We start from the raw sequence: 22,506 nt of genomic DNA on the forward strand, positions 1-22,506 counted from the left end.
ACGTACACACTGCCCTACTATGTAACTGTACTCCTTTTGCACAACACCTTGTCAAAAACAATTTGTTTAATTAATAAATAAATTATTTTTAAAAAAAGAAACTCAAAGGGCAATTCCAACAAGAGGCTTGTTGCAACAGTGCTGTTGCAAGTTACATGTCCAGATCACTTGGGGTATTTTCACAGGTAACTTGGATGCCCTGCTATCAGTGGGTTTGGGTTTTCTGTAGGCTCTGACACAGCTAAAAACAGATGCAAGTTGATTGCCCTTGCTCTGGCTCCACCCTTTCCATGCTGCAGTTCCCCAATGTCAAAGGCTTGATCTCTTCAAAATCAATATGTAATCTTTCTCGTGGAGCACACTTATCTTCTTGCCTGTGGTGCTGACGTTATGACAATGATCCCTGGTTACACTCCATCATTCCTGTGTCTCCCACACAACTCTTTGCTCGCCTCCAGGCAACATCCAACATATCAAATTGAACTGCATTTCATTGGCTTGTTGACCAAGAAGAGAAGCAAATATGGGTGGAGAAGCTGAGCCCTGGACAGCTGGAGACCTGTCCACGCCCAGGAAGAATCAGAAAGGACTTTAGAGCCATCCACCAGGTGCACCAGTGCATTCGTTCCCACGGAAAACATTCCCCACAGCAAAGAAGCAGTGAGGGAGAAGCAGCGAGGCCAGACCTGGTTGCTGGTAGCAAAAGGTGAGTGGCCTTCATCTTGTGGTTCCTGTGGACCACTGAGGGTTGGCAATGAGGTTTATCTGCCAAATGAGACCAGGAGGGAATCTGATTGTGGATGGAAGACATGGCAGGGTTTATGGAATTCATTTAATGGGGTGTGCTCCAAAAAAATAAATAAAAAGGGAAGGAGGAAGAAGAGGTTTAAGGCCACACTGGAATTCAGAAGTGGTCTAGAACACTGAGCACTGTCAGTCACTGGAGGAACAACTACCACCAGTGGGATGGCCTGGAGAATGAGGGCTCCCATTGTTTTCATTTCTTTATTGTTATTATAAAGGTGATGTTCACGGCTGGGAATATGGCCTAGTGGTAAAGCACTCGCCTTGTATACATGAAGCCCGGGTTCGATTCCTCAGCCCCACGTATATAGAAAAAGCTGGAAGTAGCACTGTAGTTCAAGTGGTAGAGTGCTAGCCTTGAGCAAAAAGAAGTCACAGACAGTGCCGTGCCCAGGCCCTGAGTTCAAGCCCCAGGACTGGCAAAAAAAAAAAAAAAGTGATGTTCAGAGGGGTTACGGTTACATAAGTCAGATAATGAGTATAGTTCTTTTTGGACAGTGTCACCCCTTCCTTCATTCTCTACCAGTTTTTCCCTCCTATCCTCACCCACAGGCTGTGTAGTTAATTTTCAACATAGTGTCTAGCGAGTACCACTGCTGCCTTTGTTCACCCTTTGCCCCTCCATTTCTGTGCCTCCCCCTTTACCCTCCCAAAGACAGATAAACTTAAAAAACAGGACAAAAAGAAAAGGAAACAAAAACAAGGAAAAACCCTCTTGTTTCCATTTCCTGGAGTTCATTTCAGTAAATATTATTGTATACACTCAGAGGCGGATAGGCATTGTGCCTTTGTGTTCCTCCCCTAAGAGTATCCTCCTTGGGCCTCACTGTGGGTGAGAACCTAGACACATGTATGATTTATCATGCCCTGTTGTGTTTCCGATGTATCTGAGAGTGTCATTTGTCTCTCTGAGCTTGGCAGCCTTCTTTTTCTTTCTTTTTGATGCGGGCCCTGGGGCTTGGACTTAAGGCCTGAGCACTGTCCCTGAGCTTCTTCTGCTCAAGGCTAGCACTCTACCACTGGCACCACAGCGCCACTTCTGGATTTTTTGGATCGTTTAGTGAAGATAAAATCTCACAGATTATCCTGTTTAGCTGGCTTTGAATCATGATCCTCAGATCTCAGCCTCCTGAGTAGCTAGGACCACAGGCGTGTGCCACCAGCACTCAGCTCCAATCGGTACATGACATCGAAAAGTCAAGTCCTCTCTCTCTCTCCCTTTTGCAGAAAGTAAGAAAGTCAATTCAATGTTCAGCAGGAGACTTGGCACTTGTGACATTCTGTGGTCAGGTAATACTCACATCCAAGGCACTCATGGAAAAGACGCCGCCTTTGTCTTATGGCCACAGTTAACCTCTCTAGACTGTCCTTTGCTCACCTGTGAGGCTGGACAGGTATGACAACGAAAGGAGACCTAGTTTGTGCAGTACTGAATGCCAAGCGTTCTTAAGGACCCTCTAACTCGGGTCTAATTTTATCTCTACAATGAAAGTAATGAACTCATAGTAGGTTGAGATACTCAAATGAAAGAGAAAGGGCAAAATATTTCCATTTACATGTTTATTTTATTTTGAGAAGTCCTTTTGCAGCCTACAGTGGCAGATAGATGTCACAACCTCTCTTTCTCTGATGTACATCTTCTTGTAATGAATTTTCCTATCACTTCTACTTTTAAAAAAAAAATAAGGCAAGAAAAGAAAGTCCTGTTTAAATGTAAATACAGCCAAGTGCTAGTGGTTTACATCTGCAATCCCAGCTATTCAGGAGGCTGAGCTCTGAGAATCATGGTTCAACGCCAGCCCAAGCAAGAAAGTCTGTGACATTCTTATCTCCAATGAACCACTAAGAGCTGAAAACAGAGGTGTGCCCCAAGTGATGGAGTACCAGCCTTGTATTGCATTTCTATTTCTAGCAACATGAACGCAATGCCTTTGGCCAGCCCCATGGACAGCTCTGTGATTGTGGTGACTCCTCACAACGGTTATCCTGTGATGTCAGGAGTCATGTCTCAGGTGCCCTTGTATCCAAACAGCCAACCCCAAGTCCACTTCGTCCCTGAGAACCCACCTGGTTTAATGTCGGCTGTAAATGTGCTGCCTGCCCAGAAGATCTTGAAGGAAGGCAAAGTCTTAGGGGTAAGTGAGGCTTCACTGTGCAGTCAGAGGAGGCCACGTGGCTGGGGTAGTGAGAGGAGAAGGCAGGTTGGGAGTGCTACGGGAAAGCTGCAGGAGGTAGAGAGGGAGCTGACCAGGCCTGGCCTATCCTAAGTCTATTAAAGTGTTCAGCTGAGTAACAGCAGAGGCTGTGGTATGTAACCTTGACTTTTCTGAGTATGACATTTTAAAAAGTGAATGGAGGGCTGGGAATATGGCCTAGTGGTAAAGTGCTCGCCTCACATACATGAAGCCCTGGGTTTGATTCCTTAGCACCACATATATAGAAGTAGCACTGTGGCTCAAGTGGTAGAGTGCTAGCCTTGAGCAAAAAGAAGCCAGGGACAGTGCTCAGGCCCCAGGACGAGAGAGAGAGACAGAGACAGAGAGACAGAGAGTGAGAGACAGAAAGACAGAGACAGAGACAGAGAGACAGAGACAGAGAGAGACAGAGAGAGGAGATGGGAGAGGAGGGCCCTTAAACATGGATTCGGTTTCCAGTATCCCTGTAATCCTTGTGGTCTCAGCAAGAAAGAGGGGCCTGCAAGGACCAAGTAAGCCACAAGAGGGAGACAAAGTTATGTTATTAAATCAAACCTTGGCCTGATACTGATTTTGTGTTGTTGTTGTTGTTGTTGTTTTTAAAAAAAAGGCCAGTTAGACAAGTAGCAAAGTAAGAATTCATAACAAATACAGGAGTCCCTATGAGCCAAGCATTACATTTTTTTTGCCAGTCCTGGGGCTTGAATTCAGGGCCTGAGCACTGTCCCTGGCTTCATTTTGCTCAAGGCTGCAGGACTCCCTATGAAGAACAGGGGACCTCCTGTAGCCAACGGTAGCAAGCATGGATTCTGACCCCCAACTGCCTACCCTTATAGTCCTAGCTCCATCCTCTGATCTTGCTGGTGGCACAGACACGGGTGTAGCCTGAATACGACGCAATTTGTCCCTTCCAGACTTCCAAAAACACAATGATTACCCTTCTGTGGTGTGTGTGTGTGTGTGTGTGTGTGTGTGTGTGTGTGTGTGTGTGTGTGTGTACTGGGGCTTGAACTCAGATTACCCTTCTGTGGTGTGGTGTGTGTGTTTGTGTGTGTGTGTGTGTGTGTGTGTGTGTACTGGGGCTTGAACTCAGGGCCTGGGTGCTGGTCCCTGCGCTTTATTTCTCCAAGCTAGCACTCCACCACTTGAGTCACAGCTCCACTTGTAGCTTTTTGGTGATTAATTGGAGATAAGAGTCTCCCAGATTCTCCTGCCCAACCTGGCTTCAAACTGTGATCCTCAGATCTCAACTGCCTGAGTAGCTAGGATTATAGGCATGAGCCACTAGCGCCCTAAGACTCTACTCTCCTATGCCTGTGCTCACAAGAGATGTGATACATAGGAGGTTATTCACTGCATCATGGTTTGGGAGGGACAAAAGAATGGGTTTTATTTGTAAGTTAGATGAACACTGGCTAAATCACTGTGTTGTCACTCAGTGAATGGAAGAAGCGTAGCAAGGTTATGTCAAGAACAAGGAAGATTGTTATGCAATGATGAAGGTGAGCCCAAAGATATGTTGTTATTGGAAAAAAGTCTGAGACAGACATTGGGGTAATTTGTACTGTTCATCCAAATCTAAGGGAAAAAGACATTTACATATGTATATATTACCTAACCTTAGCTTGTTATATCTGCAATGACCCTATATCCACAATAAGGTTATATTCTTTTTTTTGTTTTCTGTTGGTCATAGGGCTTCAACTCTGGGCCTAGGCACTGACCCTGAGCTCTGCAGCTCAAGGCTAGCATTCCACCACTTGAGCCACAGAGCCACTTCCGGTTTTCTGGTGGTTAATTGGAGATAAGACTCTCACGATCTTTCCTGCCCAGGCTGGCTGTGAGCCACAATCCTCAGATCTCAGCCTCCTGAGTAGCTAGGATGACAGGCGTGAGCCACCAGTGCACAGCAATACAGTTATATTCTGAGGGCCAGTAGGGTAGAACTTCAGTATATGAACTTGTGAAGAACAGAGGGAAAGATAACTGTACCCATGGCAATATCCTAAAGGTAAAAGAAATCAATAAGGACAAAAACATTACACACAGGGATGGCCACTGGTGGCAATGTTGTCACCCATGATTAGAAACAATTTTATCTGTCCTGTGTTTCTGGTACAGCTATGTCACAGAATGTCCATCTGACACACTCTGGGCTAGAGGTCAGGCACAGTGATTCATGCCTATAATCCTAGCTACTTGGGAAGCAGGGATTGGGAGCTAGCCCAGTTTAAGGCTAGCCCAGTAAAAAGTTGGTGGCCACCATCTCAACCAATTTAAAAAAAATTGAGATGGCAGCATGTACCTCTCATCCCAGCTATCCAGAAGTGTAAATAGAATGATGGTGGTCCAAGCTAGCCTGGGCATAAATGTGAGACATCACTGGGGGGAGGGGGAAGGGAGAGGAATAACTAAAAGCAAAACAAAGTGGAGGTGTAGCTCAAGGGGTAGAGTGCCTGCAAGTATGGGGCCCTGCATTCAAACCCAGAACCACCATGGAAAAGAAAAAGAAAAAGACATTGAAGAATACTTAACCCCAGAGGGTAAGACTCATGGTAAAATGTTAAGTTAATGACATATAGAGCCACTGTGCTTATGTATTCTTCCATGGTATGCATTTAGAAGAAGAGTCACGGAAGGGTAGGCGCAGATCCATTATGAATAATGTTTAATCTCGCCCTTGCATTTCTCGTAGTACCTTCTAGACCAGGAAAAGCAAGCACATATTCAAATAATGAGACTGGGTGGGGGGTGGGGCCCCTTCGCCCAGCAGGCAGATGCTGCAGCTGTGCTCTCCTGACAGGTCATGCAGATCCTGATTGGCCTGGTGCACATGGGCCTGGGCGCCATTATGGCCACCGTGCTCCTGGGGAACTACGAAGCCGTCTCCTTCTATGGGGGCTTCCCCTTCTGGGGAGGCATCTGGGTAAGTGAGTCGAGTCGCCCCTCACGTGGGTTTCCAGGAGGTGCTGATGTGCCAGGGGCCACCTTGCCAAGCGGGGCAGCTTGCCTCCTGCAGGGGTTCCCACCCATGGGGATGTGGGGAGCTGTGTTCACCAAGTGCCTTCATTTGGTATTAAGACTCCCACAATAGAAATGTGCTGTCTCCCCGGGCCGGAGCTGGGCTCACTGGTTGTCTCCATGTACCATCCCGTTGTGCCTACCTGAGTTTTCATCTCTTGTAAGAACCAATGGGATTCGAGCCCACTCTAATATGAAGCCCACTCCATGATCTTTCCAATGGCTGAATCTCCACACACACGCACACTCACCGGTGTTAGCGGGTTGGGCCTTCAACATATCAAACTGGAAGGGAAACTGTCGATGGCGCAATCTGTTCCACAATATCATGCTGTGGGCCGTCCTGGTACCCTATGTGCCTTCTCTAAACTATTCTCCAGCTCGCCACAAGGGGCAGCATTTCCTAATTCACAAGAAGCCCTGGTTCTGTCAGTAGGGGACACAGAAAAGTCCATGGCTTCTGCCGTTCTCAGGATGATCTGGAACCCCATGGAAAGTTCTGAACTTGAGTCTTGCCTCCATTCCCATTTATTGCCTTCCGATGTGTTCATTGTCTACCCAGTGTCCTGCACCATGCACACGTGCACGCGTGCATGCACGCGCACGCGTGCACACACACACACACACACACACCTCTTCTCTTTCTCCTTTCTTCTGTTACATACATTGTCTCTGGGCTCCCACCCCCACGTGTGGCTCAAATGCTACTTTTCCTACCACTCCCAACAACAAAATTCCAAGAGTGACTTCATTAACCCACGTCAGCCTATCTCATAAGATTTCAATCCAACAGCCCAGAGCTTCTGCTCCACCACTGCCCACAGCTACAGAATGGCAGGGCCGTGTCTCCCCTTCCCACTCACGGCCAATCCCCCCCCCCTCCCGCCACGCTCCATCCCACCCCCTTCAAGGCCCATCTTCCCAGGCTGTGGCTCTTCTCTGCTCTGCAAGGAACCAGACACTCAGCTCCTTTTCCTTCCCCACCCACCCCAGGAGGCCACAGCCACACCAATAGCTTGCTGTGGAGCCCAGCGCCTCAATGGCCAGCCGGCCCCTCCCTCCGGACCCTCAGTTCCCCTCCTCCCCACCCCCACCCTGCTTCTCCCTTTGCTCTACAGGTTGATTCTTGACCACCTCCAAGACTTCCTGTCTCCAAAAGATCAGTAATATCCCCCTCCATAGCAAAGGCTCTTTCCTACGGCACCTCAGGACTTGATAATGAAATGCCCCAAATTTGAGACACCCCCCCCCACAAAGACCACCAAGAAGCCAATTCTAATGCAAAAGCAAAGAGTCATTTATTAGCAAGCTTGAGCTCGGACTCACACCCACAAGGACACAGCCAAGATGGACAAAGGCCCCAAGCACAGATTACACTGGGTCTTTATAGTAAACAAGTCTAGGGGATTCCCAGTTAAAAAGACATGTGATTGGTTATTTTAGTGTGTTATTTATTTCTGATTAGCTGGGGCATTGTCCCTTAAGAGCTAGATGGTCAAAGTTTGCAAAAGACATCTGGGGTCAGCCTTCACCTGTTATCGACCTCGGGACTGTTAGTGGGGGGTGCTGCAAGGGACTTTTGGTGCCAGTCCCCTCCTGCTATGTATACATTAGTTACTTATTGGGGCAGTAACTTGTCAGGGGCTTGATTGCCTGGTGGAGCACCTGGCACTTCAAATATTTATCTGCTGATATTCCAGTGCACAGCACAATTATCAAACAAGGCAGTGAAGTGTCTTATAAACAATAGCTACAGCATCCTAACTTAAACTGACTTCTGGTCAAATGAAGTCTCTCTGGCTACCTTGATTATTTTAGACTGCATTTTGTTCAGGCTTCATACTGATATGTTCTGCAGTTATTCCAGGAAGCTTCAGGGCCCAGTCAGGCCCAAGCTACAATATAGAGGTGCCCTGGCTGCTCAGGTTCCTCATTAAGAACATGGAAAAGCCAGCCCTTGCCTCCCTCCCTTCCTGTCAAGCCTCAAGAAAAGGAAGGCTGTGAAACAAAGATTTGTGTTCCCAGGCATGGGAACATGTAGCGTTCTCCTTAGATGGCAGAAGCAGCTGGAAGACGTTTTTAACTGTAGATGACCATTTCTGCTCCATAGCACAAACACCTATAGCCTATCCTAAGTGGGAAGAAGTGCAGGGCAAGGGTTAAGAATGTGGATGTGAGCTAAGTATTATAGGGCACACTTGTAATCCCAGCACTCAGGAAGCAGAGGTGGGAGGATTGGGAGTTCAAGGCCAGCCTGGGCTACAGGATGAGATTGTTTCTCAAGACAAGCAACCTGGATCTGATCTCTAGCTTTGTTACTCACCAGACGGCCTTGGGTGACTCAGCCTCAATCTGCCCACCTTTAAATTGCACTGCAATTGCACTGCTATATAAGGTGAAGATGCGTCCTTGTGGGGAGAGGAATGAGGTAGGGGTAGAGTGTGGTCACTAGTGGGTGGGAGGGGGGTTGTTTAGAGATAAAAATGTTTTCAGCTTAAACTGGTTTCAATAATGCCATGTAAACTTTACTCCCAGTACATAACTTTGCCCTATGAGGAAAGAAAAGTATAGCAAGCTTTTACAGAATGGAAACAAAAAAAAGAAAAGGTTTTCAACTTAGATTCTAGTGATGGCTGCAGGTCTGTAAATTTGCTTAAAAAAATAATTGGGATGTGGGCTGAGAATGTGGCTTCACAGTAGTGTCCTTGCCTAGCATGCACAAAGCCCTGGGTTCAATTCCTCAGCACCACATACACAGAAAAGGCCAGAAGTGGTGCTGTGGCTCAAGAGGTAGAGTGCTAGCCTTGAGCAAAAAGAAGCCAGGGACAGTGCTCAGGCCATGAGTTCAAACCCCAGGACTGGCAAAATAATAATAATAATAATTGGGATGCACATTTTAAACAGGTGAATTAGATGTTATGCCCATTATAAATGTGAGTATAGAGATGAATAAGGTTATTTTTAATCAGAGAACCTTAAAGGGAAGTGAGGGACATAAATATGCCCATGTTTCAGATGAAGAACTATAAATATTTCAAGAATTTAAAGTGACATATACAGTTCAGGCTAGAATTTAAAACCAGATCTGGAAAGGGGTAGACCTTCTTTAGACAACTACCTAAAGATAATTTAAAGAACAAACTTAATAAAAATAAAAATAATAAAACCAGCTCTGAAGCTCACATCTATGATCCTACGGATTCAGGAAGCTGAAATTTGAGGATCACAGTTCAAAGCCAGCCTAGGCAGGAGAATACATCAGATTCTTACTTCCAATGAGCCACCAATGAGCTGGAAATAGAATGTGGCTCAAAGGGTAGAACACCATCTTTGGGCTAAAAAGCTAAGGAGCAGAGCCCAGGCCCTGAATTCAAGCATCAGAGCACACATACACACACACACACACACACACACACACACACACACACACACACACACACATCTTCAGGACCCTAAATTCTGTCTGTCCCGTCCCACCCACTGCCCTGTCAGGCTATGCTAATCAGCTGCTCCCTTCCACTCCCATGTTGAGTTGATGCTGAGTTAATAGCCCCCCTCCAAGTGTGAGTGAATGTGTGTGTCCAGCCCCTCAGGTGGGGGGGGAGTAATCCTACCCTGAACTCTTTTAAGCCCCTCTTTCTTGTACCAGTTTATCATTTCAGGGTCCATATCAATGGCTGCAGAAACTCAGCGGAACTCATCTTGCCTGGTGCGTCCTGGGGCTGACCCTCCGTGCTGCATCCCATGGCACGGGCCCCCATGGGGAAGGTTAACCAATGCCCCCTTCCTTGTCCTTGTCCTAGGGCCCTGACATACATGCCCATTCCCACATCCAGGCCACACCTACCCTGCCCAGGAGGCACAAGAGACACAGCCCCCGAGGAGTGAGAGAGGATGGGTGACAGAGGAAGCCATCTGAAAGGGAGAGGCAGAGGGAGAGACAGTGGGCCTCTCTAAGAGGCCCTCACAGGAAAAATTTCAGGGCTCTCCTAGGCAGAGCAAGGAGCCATGCTTGCCCAGGGTGCACAGAGTGGACCTCCTGCCATCCCAGCAGGGGTGCAGGGGCCCTGAGGGTTTGGTCTGGCACCTGCTTCTCTAAAGATCCAAACACTGAGCTCTGACACCAACATGGGCAACACTCTGTCCTTCTACAGCCATGGACCAACCTTCATTGGGTAAAGACCTCGGGGTAAAGGCCTCGGGGTAACCATGTCCCTATGATCCTGTATATAAGACCTATTTGAAAACCTCCAAGAGTTTGCTTCCTATGCATTGGCCTATCTTATTTGGTACATGACCCAAAATCATGGTGCATGATTGGCCTGTCATATTCCAAGACAGCAAACGAACAGGACTGTCTTCCCCCTTAGGCATCTGTGGATTGCGTTTTCCCAATCATGATTCATAAGCTCACTTAGGCCCAGTATGCTCAGTGAAGATCTTGAGATGAAGTGGAGGAAATCTATTAATCATCCTCTCTGGAATATCCATGGTTCCCATGAACAGCTTGGAAAAGGGGTTGTGGGGAGTAGCTCAGTTGGTAGAGCACTAGGCAGTGAACCAAAGTGTCAGATATTGAGTGTAAGTCCTACTCTGGGACCTAAAAAAGAAAAGAAAAGAAAAGGCTATGAAAAGTCCTATAGCAAAGACCTGCTTACTTTTATCAAAGCTAATTTACTGCAGCACTTTTACACAGAACACCACGCTTCTTGTTAAAGAGCTAGGGGTTCCAGCTATTCACACTTAAAAAAAAATAGAAAACATTTTGGTAAAGAGTTATGGAAGTAGTTTGGATGGCCTAACAATATAAATATATTCAATACCTCTGAACTGTAACTTCAGAAATGGTCAAGTTTGGGTTTTGTGTATTTTAACACAATAAGGAGTTAGGGAAAGAGTCCTTGTGAGACGCTCGCGTGCCCAGCCCTTTCCTCCTCTACGCTCACCCTCTGCACCTTCTTCTGCAGTTGAGCAGCAGTGTGGGCTTGAACATCTTCAGCGCCATCTTCTCTGCCATTGGAATAACACTTCTCATCACAGATTTAGGCCTCACCAGCACGTATTCCGACTTCAGTTACTATCCTCCCCATTGGAGCTGGGATGTGGTAAGTGTCTCTCTTAACCAAAGACCACCTCCAGCTTTTTGGTGGTTAACTGGAATTAGGAAGCTCATAGCCTTTCCTGTTCAGACTGCTTTGAGCTTTGATCCTCAGATGTCAGCTTCCTGAGTAGCTAGGATTACAGACATAAGCCACTGGTGCCCAGGTATGGCTGTGTTCTGATGTAACATTATTTCAGGCCCCAAGTTCAAGCCCCAGTACACACACACACACACACACACACACACACACACACACACACACACACACAGAGAGAGAGAGAATCCTACCTCTTGGCTTTATTTTCCCCTGTCAGTTACCATTCTTTCTTTTTTTTTTTTTTTTTTTTAGTCCTCTTGGCAGAAAAAATCCACAAAAGAACTATACACATTCACCATCTCCAATTCCCTCCTCAGCCTTACTTCTCCATAAATCTCCGCTACTCTTTGCCTCCAGCCACCTCCTGCACTGTGTATCTGACTCCAGACCCCACACCGGCTGCTTTCTCTTTTCTCTATCTCCTTTGCTGCTCCATTCTTGTTCTCATCTCTGTTCCCCTCCCCCACCCTCTCTCTCTGTCCAAAGGCTCAAAACAACTTTCCCCATGACAGCAATACCCAAATACACAGCTCTACCCCAATCTTCTGGCATGTGTGCCCACTGGTCTACTCGTGAGCTCCGAACTCCCATCCCCAAACCCCATATCCTAAGACCTCCACTCCGTTTTCATTCCCACGGATAACAACCCAATCCATGCAGCTGCTTCTGAAAGAACCCTTCAACCTTCTCCTTTGCTCACACTCAGCGAATTTCTTGCACCTGCAAGGTGACGGCACTTCCCTGCTCAAAACTCATTTCACAGAGCAAACTCTCCCTGAAGCCTGGACCCCTATCCTGGGAATAAGAGACACAGTTGCTCCTCATAACAACCTGGGGAGCTGCTGTCCTCATGAGGACAAGAGAGGATGGGAGGTGAGGCTAAAGCCTGTGCCTGAGCGCAGATAGTCAGACCCCCCCCCCTCCCGATTCCTTCTGCTTTCAGAGCGCAGGTGTGGCTATTTCCAGTGTGCTGCTCATATTCTGCGTCCTGGAGTTGTGCGTGGCGTGTGTAGCCTCCCATTTTGGCTGCCGAGTGGTCTGCTGTCGGTACAGCCACGTGAGTCCCTGGTTCGCCCCAGATGATGGGAAAACCAGATGCGAAGTTTCTCCCCCTCCTTGCCCAGGAGCAGGAGAAAGCATGCAACCTCCAAAGGCTTCCATGCATGTCTCTCTTTATTTTGCCTTTATTGCTGGGTGTGTTGAGTTCCTTTTTCTGGTGCTATAAGGAAATGCCTGAGGCTGAGCAAGTTATAAAGTAAAACATTGATTGAGCCCTCAAATCTAGTGACTAGAGAGTCCAAATGGCATTGGCTGGTTGGTGCTGGCAAGAGCCCTCTCTGGCTGTAGATCACAGTGATAAGGGAACAACTGGGGCACAAGAGGTAAGCTTGCTTTAAAACAACCAACCCCCTCTTGTGAAAACTGACTGGCCCCTGAGACCTCCCTTTAGTTCCCTGAGACCAGCATGAATCAAATCCACCTCTCATACACCACCAAATAGAAGGATGAGGTTCCAGGATACGAGCCTCTGAAGGGCATCCAAACCATCATCTACACCCCATGCACCTGTCTTCCAGGTGGATGCCATCCTCCCCAACATGTATCCAGCAAACCCAGTGGCCATCCCACAACCACCAAACACGACACCGAGTTATTCCCATGGAGTCCAGTACCCCAGTTAAGCAGAACAAAAGACTCACGAAACATCTTTCACAGAGACCCCAAAGAACTCCTCCCTGCCCCGGACCTCAAGGCCCTATTTCCTGACACACAGAGGAAGATTTTTCTCTCCTACTCCTCACCCTGAACCTCCTGCTGTGATTCAATCAGGTTAGTCCTGTGGGTCATCCGTGAACTTGAACAAAAGAGAGTCATCTTAGCACACTTGTATCAGTGTGCTATGGGCATCTGGGGGGGACGGGGGGAAATGGGGCAAACACTCCAGGGACAGCCCTGTATGGAGTGCTTATTGGCTGAGGGAGCAAACATGGAATCTTGACACTTGGATTCACTCGTGTAATAAATGCATGTTGAGCATATGGTGTGTTCAAACCTCTATGTGTACCGAACAGAGGAGGAGTGAACCGTGGTGAACCAGACGCAGACCTTGACCTCACAGAACTTCCACCCTCAGAAGGAAAGATACCACCTGAGGCAAGCTGTGACAGGAGCGTCTCCATTAGGGTCACTGAATGACAGAGCTGGCCCCCACAGCTAGTCTCCTGTGACCACCATCTCAAAGGACCTCACCCAGTAAATGAATTGTCTCCATTCCGCAGGCTGGAAGCCTGAGGTCAAGGGTCAGCAGGGCCACATCCCATGCGAGCTGGGAGCGAGAGCGCACTCCCTTCCACTCCCATTCTCCCCCACTTTGGCTGATTTGTGACACCATTTGGCCTTCCCTGCCTCACAGATTCATCACCTCCTCTCTACCCGCAGACTCAGGGTGTCTGCTCCCTGTATTCACCTGTCTATGAGTCATGCATGGCCTTTTGATGCCAGGATGTTGAATTAGGGCCCTCCCTCATAACCACATTTTAACACCAGTCTGTTTATACTGACTGAACTGCAAATGAAGTCACCGCTTCTCTTGCTGCTGTGACTCTAGAGGACCGTAATAATAATAATACGGTTGGGTCACTGCAACCACACTGGTCCTTTGTCTTAAGGCCTGAAATAAATAAATAAATCACCCCTAGGTAGATATCCCACTGAACCCTGTCCTGTGGGCGCCTTTGGGTACAGTACAGCCAACCAGATCACCTCCCATCCCCTCCTGCCACATATATATGATCCCAAAGCTCGCTTTCTGAGCGGCTCTGGGGTGAGCCTACCTTGATTTCAACAGCATCTGCTACCCTAGCCCTTGCTTGCTTAGACCCATCCCATGGAAATGAGCCTCAGGGGGCCAGCAAGGACAGGTGATTCCTCCATGAGCTTGAGACCATTGCAGGCAAGGAGCATATACCAGTTCTCGGCCAACCCTGAGCAGGAACTTTCTGTGGAATTCCAGCGTGGAACTCGGCTTCATCCCCTCCTATGCCAAGTCCTCAGGAGCACTTGCTCCACACAGTTCCCCTTTCACCCGAGCCCAGTCAGCAGACTCCCCTGAACTTGGTCCTCTGTCTGGAGCCCACCCCTAATGTGCCCCCAAAAGATTCCCCACAGACTGGCCCTGAACTCCTACAAGGTTCACAAGAAATCCATGCTGTCCTTGTGGCCACTGAAAGAGCAGATTTTCTTGTTGTCCAGAAAGAGACTGAAGTGTGAGGAGCAGGGAGCTTCCCCTAACCTCCCACAACCCTGGCTCTTGGAAACCTGTATTCCTGTTTCTATTTCTGTCCTCCGAATTTGAGTGTGTGTGTGTGTGTGTGTGTGTGTGTGTGTGTGTGTGTGTGTGTGTGTGTGTGTGATTCCAGAAAATTGAAAAGGAAACTAAAAGGGAAAGTCAGAACTTATAAAAGGCAACACACAGGAGACCAGCAAGCCAGACTGGCAGTCAATATGGGCTTCTACAGGGTGTTCTTCAGAGAGGTAAGTGCCTTCTGGTTTGTAAGGGGGGTGGGGGGGCTCTGATTACACGGGGTTGAGGACACAAGGGGGTGGGGGGAACCTGCCCACTTATTGCTGGTCTCAGGAAGGCAGAGCAGCCGCTTTTCCATTTGGAAAGCTTGGTGTAAAATTCCTGTTCATCTTCACACATCTGTTTTCTGTGCCAAAGATAATGATAATTTCTGATAGGATAATAGATTCTTTCTGTGACGACAGCCTGATGGATGATAGGAGACCAGGAGAGGGAATATGCAATGGGGCTGGAACTCCCAGACACTCTGGGGACCCCATACTGCTGGGTGCCAGGGGAAATGAGCAGAGGACTGGCATGTCCTGGGCTTCCTCCGGCTGCTCCTCAAACACATCCTTCTGGGGATGACACTGCGGACTGTTTCCCAAGCCATAGGGGCTTCCAAAGCCAATTTCTTCCCCACCCCCAACCCTTCCCCACTGCACACACAAGGACTCTGCCCCAGGCCCAGACTGCTGGCTCAGCCCTGGCTGTGCCAAAGGCTCACCACCACGGTGGAGTTCTTGCTCTGTGGACTCATGTGGCTCAGCGCCAGCTTTCTCCTCTACCAGCACCCCCTTCTCTGTGTGTCCTTTCCACCTCCTCCAAACCCCTGTGCTCCTCCTACACACAACAGAGTCTCTGCTTCACTGTCTGCCTCCAACTCACACACCCCGGGCCCCCTCTTCACCAGAAGACACCAGCCAAGGTGTTTGTCCAAACAATAACTCTGCTCCCCTCTCAGGGTCACCGGCGGTGAGTGGTGACAGAAATCCTTCCAGACACCCTGGAACCTCACAAAGACCCGGGGAGACACTTTCCCCCATGAGGCTGGGAAATAATGAAGACTTCCATGAAGCCACAGAGAGAGGGTTCATCTCCTCTCCCCCTGCACCTTCAGGGCAGGCTTAGGCAGCCCAGCCTCCAGACAATTCCTCATGTCCTTTCTGTTCCTTCTGCCTCCAGATCTGTATAATAATCGTAGGGGGAGTCGCGGCTCTCTTATACAGACTCTTTAAACCGGGATCGGCTAGACGCCACCAGCAATAGGCCTCTCCCCATCCCAACAACGTAAGACCTGGGGCTCCTCAGGGGAAGGGGGGGAAAACGTGCCTCAAACGGGACAGTGTAGCGGGGGGCTGCCTGTGTGAGGCCCACCCCCTGCCAGCCTGTTCTCCTCACATCCTCATTACCGTGCTGCACTGTACCCATGTTTTCTAGGGGCTCAGAATGCCACCCCCAGCACCACCGAATGTCCTAAGACAGCCCGAGATTCAAAGGGCTCACCTCCATACACTGCCCTTCTACGCCTTCCATATGCAAAGATGCTGACCACCATGCGAGTCCCAGGGCACACACCCTGGGCCTGACACGGGTCAAGTACCAGGATGCAGCTTAGCAGGAGGGCGCCCACCCAACACGGTCAAGGTCCCAGCATGAACCAAGATCCACAACACCTCCATGGTTCCATGCAGCCTGACAAATGCTGCTGGCCCCTACTCAAAAGAAGATGGGCAACCAGGGTAGATTGAAGAACGAGGTCTCTCCAGAACACATGACATCTGTGTGGTGTTGGCGCTTCCCAGTGGGCCTTCCAGCACATGTCCCCGTCCATGCACTGCCCCATGGGGCAGCACCGTAGAAAAGGAACCCCCAACCTTCACTCATCCCATCATTCACCCATTTTAATAAAGATGTGCTAAGCATGTGGTGTGTCCAAGGCTCTCTTTGTACAAAACAGAAGTGGGGTGAACCTCGGTGGACAGGACTCAGCCCTTCACCTCACAGAACCTCTGCCCCCAGAGGAAAAGATGCCTCCTGAGTTATGAGTGCTAACACACAGTAGCTCTGGCGAGGATGTGAGCAGAAACCCAGGGATGGGATGATCAGCAGTACCAGAGATGCAGCATGGGAGGGAAAGCGGAGAGGGAGGGGTTCAGGAAGCAGCAGCCCCCACCTCAAAACCACGAGCACTAAGGACACTAGGTGGCACCCCACTGCAGGCCTCTCTGGAGAGAGCCACCCACTAAGTGACCAGTCCTTTCCATGTCCTTGTCACGCAACATGTTCTCTCAGGGAGTTTTCAATATGCAACTTTCAGGGTGGGGCAAGTGTTCTGTCCACAGAACAGAGTGTGTCCTGACTGCAAGGGACAGGAGAACAATGAAACTCTCCTGAGTCTGAGGGTGTTGGTGAATGAATGTGGTCTCCAAGAAACAGAGGAGGGGCCTTTGAGAGGTTCAGGAGGACTTGGGGTGTTGTGGAGGGGTGCTGTTAGCAATGTTTGGGGGGGTATAGAAAACAGCAACAATGTTTCCTGCAGACACAGGGTGGCCTGTAGCCAACACTGGCCTGGCTCTCCAAAACAGGAATTCCCAGGCTGCCTCCAAGAGCACGGAGGTCTCTTACACTCTAGTTTTCTCCAGCTTCCTATTGGGGAGGCTCAGAGTTTCTTCCTATACTTCAACAACAACAAAAACCTGAACAGAGCAAGCGATGTGAGAATCTAGCTCTATTCTATTTTGTTCGACTTAAGAGGAAATACGCTCTCCCCTTCCCCTCTGAAGGGACCCGGATGTTATCCTCTGAGAACATGGCACTGGAGAGGGCAGAAGTAGGAAGATCGGCCTCCCCTCCCCCATCCTTCTCCTCCCTGGGGCCCTCTCCCTATGGGGGGGAGGGGCATCCTCATCTCTGAAGACCCAGGGAAGGAGAAGGGAGCAAATAAACATTGGTCCTTCTGGACTTCCCCTTTACTACCATGATGTCATCCTGCTTATCTATTTACCCTTCTTAATGACCATTCAATCTATCAAGCCACAGGGAACAAACACGCAAGCTGACCAGGTCCACGGGGCTTCATTTCCTCCTGAAGGCTCTCCTGACAAGTGTAACTCATACTCGGTGGATGAGTTCTTTCCTCTCCTTCGTTACTTGCAAGGGCTTCAGCCAAGGATCTAGAGATGGGTGTTGGGTGACAGGTGACAAGGCATTTCTCCTCATTCTCTAACGACAAAGACAATATCCACCGGTTACATATTTTATTTGCAAATCTTACTTTCATTTAGAGAAAACAAAGTTTTATGTTGTTTTTGTTTTTGCTGGTCCTGGGCCTGAATTCAGGGCTTACGCACTGTCCCCTGAGCTTTGTAGGTCAAGGCTAGTGCTCTACCATTTGACCCACACAGCTCCATTTCCAGCTTTTTGGTGGTTCATTGGAGATAAAGAGTCTCAAGGACTTTTCTGCCCAGGCTGGCTTTGAACCTTGATCTTCAGATGGCAGCCTCCTGAGTAACTAGAATGACAGACGTGAGCCACCAACGCCTAGCTAAAATCTCCACTTTTGTGTCAACAAAAGATAAATATTTGTGCTTGTAACCAGGTTTGCTTGCTGCCACCGCAAAAAACTAAGTAAGTAGCGTGATAATCAGGGAAACTGCACTGGCTGCCAGAGAACTGCTTAGGGTGTGTTTGTGACTACTGAGAGAATTATTGTATTCATGTTTCCGTGTGATGAGTCTGTTCTTGCGGTTCTACTTGATTGAACCTAGTTCCTGTTTGGAATTCACAGTGAGCAGTAAAGAGGGAAACTGAAAGCCTTTCAGAAGGTAGATAGGACGCCGGGCAGCACCAGGACAGGCAGGAGTCTGACTCAGGAGATCTTCAAGATGGTGAGCTCCATGGTAAGTGCCTTTTAACTTATAAGGGGAAATCAAACTGCCTGGGAGTTAATGACACACAGAGACAACCAGTCCAGTATGCTGGTCTCAGGAAGGTAGAACAGCAGCTTCCATTTGGTGATGGAGAGTGTGTGTGTGTGTGTGTGTGTGTGTGTGTGTGTGTGTGTGTGTGTGTGTGTCTGTGTCTGTGTCTATGTCTGTGTGTCTGTGTGCGTGTCCCAGACACGGGGATTGAACTCAGGGCCTAGGCACTACCCCTTAGCTTTTATGCTCAAGGCTAGCACTCTACCAATGAAGCCACAACTCCATTTCTAGCTTTTGGGTGGTTCATCAGAGATAAGAATCTCATGGACGTTTTTAACCTGGACTAGCTTCAAACCACGATTCTCCTATCTCAGCCTCCTGAGCAGTAGCTAGGACGACAGGTGTGAGCTACCAGTGCCTGGCTGCAGCTTCCATTTGGAAAGCTGTTTACAAAATCTGTGTTATTATTCACAAGCAGAGGACTGATGCGTCCATGGCTTCCTCCTGCTGCTCCTCAAACACTTCCTTTTAGGAATGACATTACTGACTCTTTGTCCCAAGGCACAGGGGCTTGTAAAGCCAATTGCTTTCCCACACACAATATCACTGCCCCAAGTCCAGACAGTTCTCTCAGTACCTGACTGGCTCTAAAGCCTCACAGCTTCGGGAGAGGCTGGCAGCTGAGGCAGAAAGCTACCTATTAATGCTGTCCTCTTCATTTCCCATGATGCCTCTCTCTACAGGCTCCATTCTTTTCCATGTAGTTCAGCACCATCTTTCTCCTCTATCAGTTCTCCCTGTCCACCTCCTTCCATCCCTGTGCACCTCCTGCACAGAACAGCATCTCAGTTTCACTGTCTGACTCCAGACCACACATCTAGGGCTCCGCTCTCCACCTGAAGCCATCAGCCAAGGTGTTTTTCCAAACAAGAACCCTCCTCTCCTCTCCTCTGAGGGCCACTGGCAGTGAATGGTGAGATAAGTCTTTTCCACACACCCTGGAGCCTCCCAGAGACTGACGGGACTTTCTTTCATGATGTTATGGGGACAATCACAAAGCTGCAGTCAAAGCTCGGGGAACCAGATCCCCACGCTGTATTCAAATCCTCTCCATTCCCATTGCCTCCAGCTGCCTGGGATGATTCTCTTCGGCGGGGCGCTCATCTTCTGCATCGTGCAGTTATGCCTGGCCCAGAGGTCATCGCGAAATGGCTCCCAACTGGCTTGCTGCCAGTTCAACAATGTGAGTCCTCAGGGTCCCAAGAGGGTGGGATATGGAAGGGGAGGGAGGGTCTTCCTGGCACACGCTGTCCTTCACCGTTATTACGGCTTCTTCTTGTTACCTGCTTTTCCCAGGTGTATGTACTGGACCTCAATGACTACACAACAAGATCACCAACTCCTTTAAGACGCCGGACAAGTCTGTTACCTGGCTTGCGTAGTTCCACTGAAAACCAGCTCCTCAGAAAGCAAAACTAAAGTGTCTAGCATCATCATTTACTAAAACAAAAATAAGTCCTACCCTTTTGGGCTTGTGTATCCCAGGATTTTCCCCCCTTCCTACTAATCTGAGAAAAATGTCTGTTTCAGGGCTTGTACTCAGCACTTTACTCCTCTGTTCCAGGGCTGGGGGCGTAGCTCAGAAGCTGCACACCTGGTCTAGCATGCTTGAGGCACCGAGTTGATCATAGGAGTTCAAGATGGAGTCACGTGACCTGGAAGTCATGTGGTGTGGAACCCACCAGAGTCTTGGTGCACATCCGTGTCCTACCCTGCCTGTGAGCTTGAGGGATGGAGGAGGAAATAAATACCCACTCACCCCATTTTCACTGTCAGTCACCTATACCCTACAATAAACATGCATTGAGTATCTGCTCAGTTTCCAGCTCTGTTCACCGAGGAGGGGAACTCTTGAGCAACATGACATAGTCCCTTGGTTTCTAGGAATTTGGGGGATCGGAAGACAGGTGCTGAGGAGGGGCCGGAGGAACACAGGGATGGGAACAGGGGAGTGGGCCGCTAAGGGACAGGGGGATCTTTCACTGCAATGAGGAGCCAGACCGTTGAAAGAACATCTGGAGAGAGTGTGTGGGGCATCCATGAGCATGGTCAACCCTTTATATGCTGGGTTGTGCAACGAGCCTCAGGAAAGAAATCCTCTGGAACCCTGGGGCTGCTCTGTCGGCATTCATAAGAGATAGGGACTAATTCCTAAGAGCAAAGCCTGTGTCTGTCACCAGGGGAAGGTATGAGGTGAAGCATATGCAGGTAGGAGAGAGAAATCCTCAACTCAACTCTTCAGTGACCCCTTTGGATATGCAGAGCTTGGGGCGTGGGGGTGGTTATTCTTTGTTGTTTGGTTTGTTTTGGAGGTTTGGGATGGTACTTGGATTTAAAATTGGAGTTTGCCCTTTTCTTCCAGTTATTAGTGAGGTAAGATCATGCTTCGGCCGGGACTGCAAAACCACTATTTATGCTCTCAGTGCGGCTGGAATGCCAGGCAGGTCCACTACTGGAGGAGACTGCATCTAGAGATCTTTTTTACTGGGACCTTGATCCCACTGATCTCCGTCCGCCTCCCAAGATGCCAGGTATGAGAAACCAGTGTTCCACTGTTGGTTTTGTATGTGTGTTGTGTTTTGTTTTTCTTTTTGGCCATACTGGAGTTTGGATTCAAGGCCTTGAACTTGCTAGACAAGCACACTACCACTTAAGCCACAACCCCAGCCCTTTTTAATTTAGTTATTTCTGATAGCATCTCACTTTTTTCAATCCAGACCAGCCTCAAAATGTAGTCCTATGTCCTACTACTGTGTAGTTTGTATTATGGAAGTGAGGTACCACAGCGTGTGTGTGTGTGTGTGTGTGTGCGCGTGTGTGTGTGTGTGTGTGTGTGTGTTGGTTGGTTGCCCCAGTAGGATTCAAACCCTGACCTTTCTGCCACTCAGGTAGCTGGGATTACCAGCGTGTGCCAAAACGGTGCCTAGCCCTGGATACACAGTTCTGGAGTGCAACCACAGAAAGAAGGTTGACGCAATTCATGAGGAGGCTCTCAAAGGAAGAGGCCAGTGAAGATTTACTAGAAAAGCAGGATGAGCTGGGTGGCTCACGTCTGTAATCCCAGCCACGTGGGAGGCTGAGACTTCAGGCTCAAGGCTCAAAGCCAGCCTAGACAGTTATCTCCTGTAAACCAGCAAAACACTAGCACCAACAAAAGGAAAAGGAAAAAGGAGAAAAGAAAACCTGGAGATGGAAGAGGGAAGAAAGGGAACAGTCTCTGACATGCAGGGAAAGGAAGCTAAGGGACTCAGTAGGCATCCTTCCTCCCCAGGAATACTCATCCCATCTAAAAGAACTTAGGGCAGAGGAGATAGCAGATTAACTTTCCCTAAACAGTCACCTGAAAAGCTTCCACTGTTTTGCTTAATCTGTGCAATGAGTTTATCATGAAAGCAATGTGTTTGGAGGAGGTATATAGTCAAAGGATCTTGTGACATGAGTGTCTGCTTCTTGAAACCTTAGCATTTGCTTCTGGTCAAAGATCTGACCAGATTAGTGACTTGAGCACTTTCTAAGACCATTTAAAGAAAATGTAACTCCCTTAAAGAAATGAGTAGCAGAAGTGGCATTGTGGCTCAAAGTGGTAGAGTACTAGCCTTGAGATAAAGAGTTCAGGGACAGCTTCCAGGGCCCAAGTTCAAGCCCCATGACAGAGAGAGAGAGAAAGAGAGAGACAGACAGACAGACAGACACAGACAGACAGAGACAGAGAAAGACAGAGTCAGAGAGACAGAGAACACGAAGGAAAGGAGGGAGGGAGAAGGGAGAGAGGGAAGGAAGGGAGGGGGAGGAAGAGAGAGAGGCAGGGAGGGAGGGAGGGAGGGAGGGAGGGAGGGAGGGAGGGAGGGAGGGAAGAAAGAAAGATCTTTCAGTGTGGGAAATCATATGACAAGATCAGGCTATTTCCTGGTTGATATAACTGCCTATCAATCACTAATTCATAAAGTAGGGCTGAAAGTATG

At 48.7% G+C, this 22,506-nt stretch overlaps 2 protein-coding genes and 1 long non-coding RNA gene across 3 annotated transcripts; all 3 read left to right on the forward strand.

Moving 5' to 3' along the window:
- The first annotated feature begins 2,720 nt into the window (after positions 1-2,720).
- LOC125362605 (membrane-spanning 4-domains subfamily A member 8-like) lies at positions 2,721-12,900 on the forward strand. The gene is made up of 6 exons (XM_048361423.1): positions 2,721-2,939; positions 5,803-5,925; positions 9,670-9,729; positions 10,988-11,125; positions 12,162-12,275; positions 12,796-12,900. The coding sequence occupies exons 1-6, from the start codon at positions 2,721-2,723 to the stop codon at positions 12,898-12,900; spliced, it is 759 nt and encodes a 252-aa protein (XP_048217380.1).
- A 1,742-nt stretch (positions 12,901-14,642) lies between these two features.
- LOC125362325 lies at positions 14,643-16,454 on the forward strand. The gene is made up of 3 exons (XR_007213059.1): positions 14,643-14,752; positions 15,747-15,851; positions 16,002-16,454. It is a non-coding gene; the product is annotated as an uncharacterized LOC125362325 (long non-coding RNA).
- Positions 16,455-18,382: 1,928 nt separating this feature from the next.
- On the forward strand, positions 18,383-20,326 carry LOC125362319 (membrane-spanning 4-domains subfamily A member 8-like). The gene is made up of 3 exons (XM_048361109.1): positions 18,383-18,463; positions 19,614-19,727; positions 19,841-20,326. The coding sequence occupies exons 1-3, from the start codon at positions 18,449-18,451 to the stop codon at positions 19,961-19,963; spliced, it is 252 nt and encodes an 83-aa protein (XP_048217066.1). The 5' UTR covers positions 18,383-18,448; the 3' UTR covers positions 19,964-20,326.
- Positions 20,327-22,506: the final 2,180 nt, after the last annotated feature.

Source organism: Perognathus longimembris, chromosome 13 (assembly GCF_023159225.1).
Source record: "Perognathus longimembris pacificus isolate PPM17 chromosome 13, ASM2315922v1, whole genome shotgun sequence".
NCBI classification, from domain to species: domain Eukaryota; kingdom Metazoa; phylum Chordata; class Mammalia; order Rodentia; family Heteromyidae; genus Perognathus; species Perognathus longimembris.

Coding starts and splice junctions, on each gene's coding strand:
- LOC125362605 (XM_048361423.1), top strand. CDS start 2,721: ATGAACGCAATGCCTTTGGCCAGCCCCATGGACAGCTCTGTGATTGTG. Junction 2,940..5,802: donor AGGAAGGCAAAGTCTTAGGG/GTAAGTGAGGCT, acceptor CTCTCCTGACAG/GTCATGCAGATCCTGATTGG. Junction 9,730..10,987: donor AGCGGAACTCATCTTGCCTG/GTGCGTCCTGGG, acceptor CTTCTTCTGCAG/TTGAGCAGCAGTGTGGGCTT.
- LOC125362319 (XM_048361109.1), top strand. Junction 19,728..19,840: donor CTTGCTGCCAGTTCAACAAT/GTGAGTCCTCAG, acceptor TGCTTTTCCCAG/GTGTATGTACTGGACCTCAA.